This window comes from Centruroides sculpturatus, unplaced genomic scaffold, assembly GCF_000671375.1.
Source record: "Centruroides sculpturatus isolate CEXI.00-Female unplaced genomic scaffold, Cexi_2.0 scaffold214, whole genome shotgun sequence".
Lineage (NCBI taxonomy): Eukaryota > Metazoa > Arthropoda > Arachnida > Scorpiones > Buthidae > Centruroides > Centruroides sculpturatus.
In genome coordinates this window covers 687,645-692,984 of record NW_019384569.1, presented here as the reverse complement: position 1 = coordinate 692,984, position 5,340 = coordinate 687,645, and the positions used below count along the sequence as shown (strand labels likewise).

The following is a 5,340-nucleotide window of genomic DNA, read 5'->3' as shown; positions in this document are numbered from 1 at the left end:
TCTTCCCCCGGTTCAGAAAATATATAATTATCCCTATGTTTGATAACTATATCAACCAGAAAAATCAGAATTACTCGTTAAATAACGTAACTAAGGGCAAGAGGTCAATTACCTGTGCCTAGAAACGGAAATGAAGTTGTTGTTGAAAATCGAACATAAAACTAAATCGGCCATAATTTAAAAACTATTACAAATAACTTAACCAAATTTTCACTAAGGATTGCTTATGTTACCCCAAAAGAACTACCCAAATGAAATTAGGCACAAATGAACCGGAAGCGAGATAATGGCGTTCTATGGAAAACCGGAAGTGCGTTAATAACTTAGGCAGGAATTGACCCATGACCACAAAATTTGACAACTAGGTTTAAATTATTAGTCCAAAAAATATTCCGTCGTCCGTTTCGGAAAACCGGTAGTTTAAAGACCGATTATCCGGAAAATGTCTATTTTCCTTAAAAATTCAAAAAGTTCCAAATTTAAAAGGTCCTACTTGACGGATTTTCACTCTCCTGATATTCCGACGTAATATTCTGTAATGTTCCACATGCTGTTATCGATATTTCTGCAAAAATCACACCACAAAGACAGAGCTCATATTGGCACAACTTTCCCAGTTATAGACATTTTCGAAAAGTTTTCCATCAGTCGGCCAGATAGAATTTTCCTGATTTTCTAAACGTTTATCACATTTAAATAGAAACCATTTTCTCAGATATTTCCCCCGAGAAGTACTCCTCGCTCGGCAGATCACCCACAAGTTCTAATGCAACTCGTGGGTGATCTGCCGACATCTCATCATTCCAATCGACTTCAGAAGGAATCCGTGATCGTATCCTTTTCGAATTTTCTTAATTCTATGTGGAGAATCCCAGTGAGGATATGCTTTTAAAAATAAAACATTACATCTTGCCTCGAATCAAAGCATTAGAAGAGTGTAAACGTGATCGATGACGGATTGGTTAATTTTGAAACATGATTCTTTAATATTTGACTGTTGATTACAGCTGATCTGATTGAAATCAGCTGTAATTAGAGAGTTGCAAAAAATGCCAAAATATTATTAAATAATATATTTCAGATGAGAAAATTAATTATAAAGGTAGTAGACTCCGGGGTAGAGAGATCAGTTTTCGCCTTAGTGGGCCTGTTTTGCTAGTTTTCTTTGAACGAAATATGTAGAATGCTTCGTTAATAATTAATGGCAGTTCTAAATATTTTATTTTTTGTTAGTGAAAATAACATTAATTTATAGGGCTTGAAACCGCGACGGCCCCATACGTTTCTCTGGGCTCGAGAAAAAATCCTCCCTCTCGACGGCCCTGCGTGCCTGACTAAACGGGCTAGTCGTGTAAAATTTTCCAAGTTTTAATACGTATGTACCTAAATAGGAGCCATCTTTCCATAGGAAGTCCTTGGCATATCTCCAAGGACTTCCTATGGAAAGATGGCTCCTATTCGTGTCCGGAGTCATGGTACGAAAGTGCAACACGTATTGAACTTCCATATCACGACTCCTGACAGTCTGAATAAAACAAATTTTAATAATACAAAATCTTATATTTATTATTAACGTTCACTACTTTATATTTTATTTACAATGTTTTCCTTCTTATTCCAATTTAATTAAAACACATTATAAAATCAAATATTAATAAATACTTGCAATACTCAAATAAACATATTTTTCAAGGATCCTATGTAAATATTGTAGTTGTTTTTCTCTAATTTCTTTCTAAATGAGCACTAAAACATGTTCAAAAATATATGTATAAGTATATTTGAACAAATTACTGTTAACCGCCGAGACGTATAAATTTTAAGATTAATTTTAGATGCATTAAAACCAGTTGAAACAACTGTATTCTAATTAAATCGCTTCGTCCTAAGGTTAACCGAATTCTGGGGCACCCTGTATATTTTTCTTTGATATTCGAGGAAACAAGTAGAAATATTTTCAGTCTTTTATACAGAACTGATATTCAAATCTGTTGATAACTGTCGTGAACCTTCTGAATTATGTTAATATTCAATGAATTAATGCCTTATTTCATCGTGTGTCTTACTAAATTTTCTCGAAAGAAATTATTTTTTCGGTTATTTAGAACTTTATACAGAACTATCAATCACAATTGTAACGTAATTACGAGTGTAAAAAGTTAATTTCGCCATTACAATTGCAATTTATTAATTTCCATAGCGACGAATTCAGCAGTAATTGATATCAAACTTTAAATGCTTTTTATTGAATGAACCAATAAGCTTTATATTAGGCTACAGTTTGAAAAAATTGTAGACCTATAAATTTCTACTGTCGACCGGCTGTCTGTCTGTTCTTCCTTAATCTCGAGAACGGAATTAGATATATGAAAGATATGAAAGGCTTAGGTGAAAGAGGCCCCAATTAACTATATACGAATTTGATGCAAACGGAAGTCATTTTATTTCAATTTAAAGCTTTTCTTCCGAAAGGATTAGATAGATGTTAGCACGACTCCATTGCTAACGTAAAAGTATGATATACAGGGGCAAGACACTACTAATTTAAGGTGAAGAGCATATAATTTAAATTAAATGAATTAAAAATACGATTAAGCGATTTAAAACAGTTGTTCATTACAGCGGATATTTTTTTCTTTTTCTTAATTATGTTCTACTGCAGTTTGTAAATTCGTTTCACACGATGCATTTTTTTTTGCTGCAGCGACAAGCTAAAAAAAAACATTGTTTAATTGGTCTATTTATTTATTTTTGAACGAAAACACCAATGAATATCGAGAATGAATATCACGTGGCTCTTTTACATTCCTGCAATATAGTCACACTATTATTACATGAAATTCTAAAATGGACTTAAAGAAATTGTGTTAATAATATTTTGAAAATTTTAATTAACGCTGATTGCAACCTCTTCGGTTATGCACGCGATCTCCAACAGACGTTGGTAAAAATTTAATGCTTTCTATCTCCTGGAGACCACGTGCATAACTGAAGAAGCTACAATCACCCTTAATTGCAGCAAGACTCATCCAGCTACTGTACATGGATTCTGGCGGTAATTTAAGTCAAATCCTCTCTCATTATACTTTCGGTCTGTCACGAAACGTGCAATAAACGGTCCGGAAGTCACATCTGTAAAGTAAATAATTTCATGAACGAATTATATATTATGTTACAGCACGAGGATTGTTTACTTACCAACAACATCTGCGTTAACATTAGGAGATCCCGTGAGATCGGGATTTAAACGACCGCCACAGAATCGTATGTTGGCTAGGATCAAGTAATCTGATTGACATTCTGTAGGACCAGCTTGAGCCATTCCTTGTACAGGAGAAGATCCGTCGCCTTGTCTAATGGCGAAGGAAGGAGAGGGAACATTATTCCCAGTAGTGGACACTGTAGAGTTGGCAACAGTGAAGGTGATGCTGCAGAAACCCAGCTCTTTTCTAAAGCATATAGCATAATCGAGATTGTTAAAGTAACCATTCTCTACAGTTTCGAAAGGTTGATTGCCTTGAATTTGATCGAATCTTGGATCGAAATTATAATTGAAACTTTTTATATTTCCTTGAATACCCGTGTAATATTGCAAACAGTTTGAAGGAACTAAAAATTTAGGTATAATGAGTAATAATTATATAGGCCCTACTTCAACAAGAACCTACTCACCTCTATCTACATCAGTACAGGAAATTTGCGATATTTTTATATCAAACTTCCTCTGATGACTTCCTAGTGTAATAACGTTTATCATTATAGATCCTTCTGTGCCCGAAATACCTATATATACTTAAAATAAGCGTAAAATTATACACGAGATTTTCTTGGATGGCGCGGTCAATCATTAGATACTTACAATGTTGTCCATTATTAGTGCCACATATAGGTGGTATGATACTATTTTGACTTTGCCCGCTGACTACCAATCTATCCAAGGAACACGATCCTTCAAAGGGTGGTCGCAGCTGAAAAACATTGAAATCTAGTCGAATTTGGCATATATTGCTGTTCAGTTTCCTAATAGTAATGGCACACGTTCTTTCCTGATCGTAGAAACTGGGATAATCAGGACTAGTAAGGTATGTCCCGTTATTGCTGCTTGTTTCTTCACAAGATATTTCGACTAAAATTATAAATTAAACTATTGTACAACTACTGTAATTAATAGGTATATTCTACAGTTATATACTTACACAAACAACACACTCCAAACCCACCGGCACAGGATCCAAGAGGAATACCTTTTCTGCTTCTGCACTCCGGAAGCGTATAACAAACTCCTGTTCTGTTGGTGACAGTAGTGTTGCAAGCTTGGTTGGGAAAATTAATCACCGTAAAAACTTTCAAAACTATCAAAAGAGCATAAAATTAAAAAATAAAAAGTCATATTTGCAATGCTCTTCTTTTATGGATTTTAACTCTATTTCGAAAAGCTTATATAAACAAATATGGTTGACTCTATTCATCCGGCAAAATCCAATAACCAAGTATAGCTACGAGGCGAAATCATTCTTTCCTGCATAAATATCAATATTTGACGAAGTACTTTAAGTTCACCTTACAGACCAACCAGTAACTTTACATGTTCGTCGATTTTTATGAACAGGATTGGTTTGATGAGATACGAGAACAGAACACAAGGCGATGTATCAACGAGGAGTTCGCAGGCAAGATTTTCTACGGGAAACTGGTCCATATTTAGGTGTTAGAAACGAATAAAATTCAGAAAACGTCATGCGCCAACTCGTTATTAACCGCACGATCAAACCTGTTTACTGATTTCTATCCATTCGACCATTAGTGGATCCTATTTACGAACAGAGTTTCTGCCACTTATATACAGCAACTACATAAAATAATGGCAAAAAGTGCAACGATTGCTCTAGCTAAGTGAATTATAGATTAAGAAATAAATTCAAAAACTTACAATTTCCTCTCTTCATCCCGAATGTTTCAGCAATTTCTGAATGCAAGAAGAAAACCAAGAGTACCCATTTGAGTATCGTCAGCATTTTGTTTGCTGTCAAGAGAACGAACAGGTATATATAGGATTAATCAGTGTGGGGTCATCGATAGGAGGTCAAGTAGGTGGACATGCAAAGTTATAAGTGATTAGCAAAGCGTAGAAAAATGTTTTTAATTATTTAACAGGAAACTATTCTCTAATAAGGATACAATAGTTGATGTTATCGCGACTTGTTTCCACTGGTATATGGTAAGATTCCTGTTAATCTGTATTTATAAATTTAAAAATTTTAATTATTATTAACTATATTAAATAACATTAAGTTATATTACTTAATCATTTAAGTTAAAATTTTATATTTTCTATGGAAT

At 34.0% G+C, this 5,340-nt stretch overlaps 1 protein-coding gene across 1 annotated transcript; it reads right to left on the bottom strand.

The window, feature by feature from the left end:
- Window positions 1-3,025: 3,025 nt before the first annotated feature.
- On the bottom strand, window positions 3,026-5,035 carry LOC111624136. Its single transcript, XM_023366931.1, has 6 exons — window positions 4,931-5,035; window positions 4,197-4,352; window positions 3,860-4,126; window positions 3,673-3,792; window positions 3,199-3,609; window positions 3,026-3,132 (listed from the first exon to the last, which is right to left on the bottom strand). The coding sequence occupies exons 1-6, from the start codon at window positions 5,013-5,015 to the stop codon at window positions 3,026-3,028; spliced, it is 1,146 nt and encodes a 381-aa protein (XP_023222699.1). The 5' UTR covers window positions 5,016-5,035.
- Between the last annotated feature and the right edge of the window lie 305 nt (window positions 5,036-5,340).

What these genes read in the sequence shown, in the direction of transcription:
- LOC111624136 (XM_023366931.1), bottom strand. Translation starts at nt 5,015, where the DNA reads ATGCTGACGATACTCAAATGGGTACTCTTGGTTTTCTTCTTGCATTCA. An exon ending in GTTTGGAGTGTGTTGTTTGT is followed by an intron (nt 4,127 to 4,196) that starts GTAAGTATATAA and finishes TTATAATTTTAG; the next exon opens with TCGAAATATCTTGTGAAGAA. An exon ending in CACTAATAATGGACAACATT is followed by an intron (nt 3,793 to 3,859) that starts GTAAGTATCTAA and finishes GCTTATTTTAAG; the next exon opens with TATATATAGGTATTTCGGGC.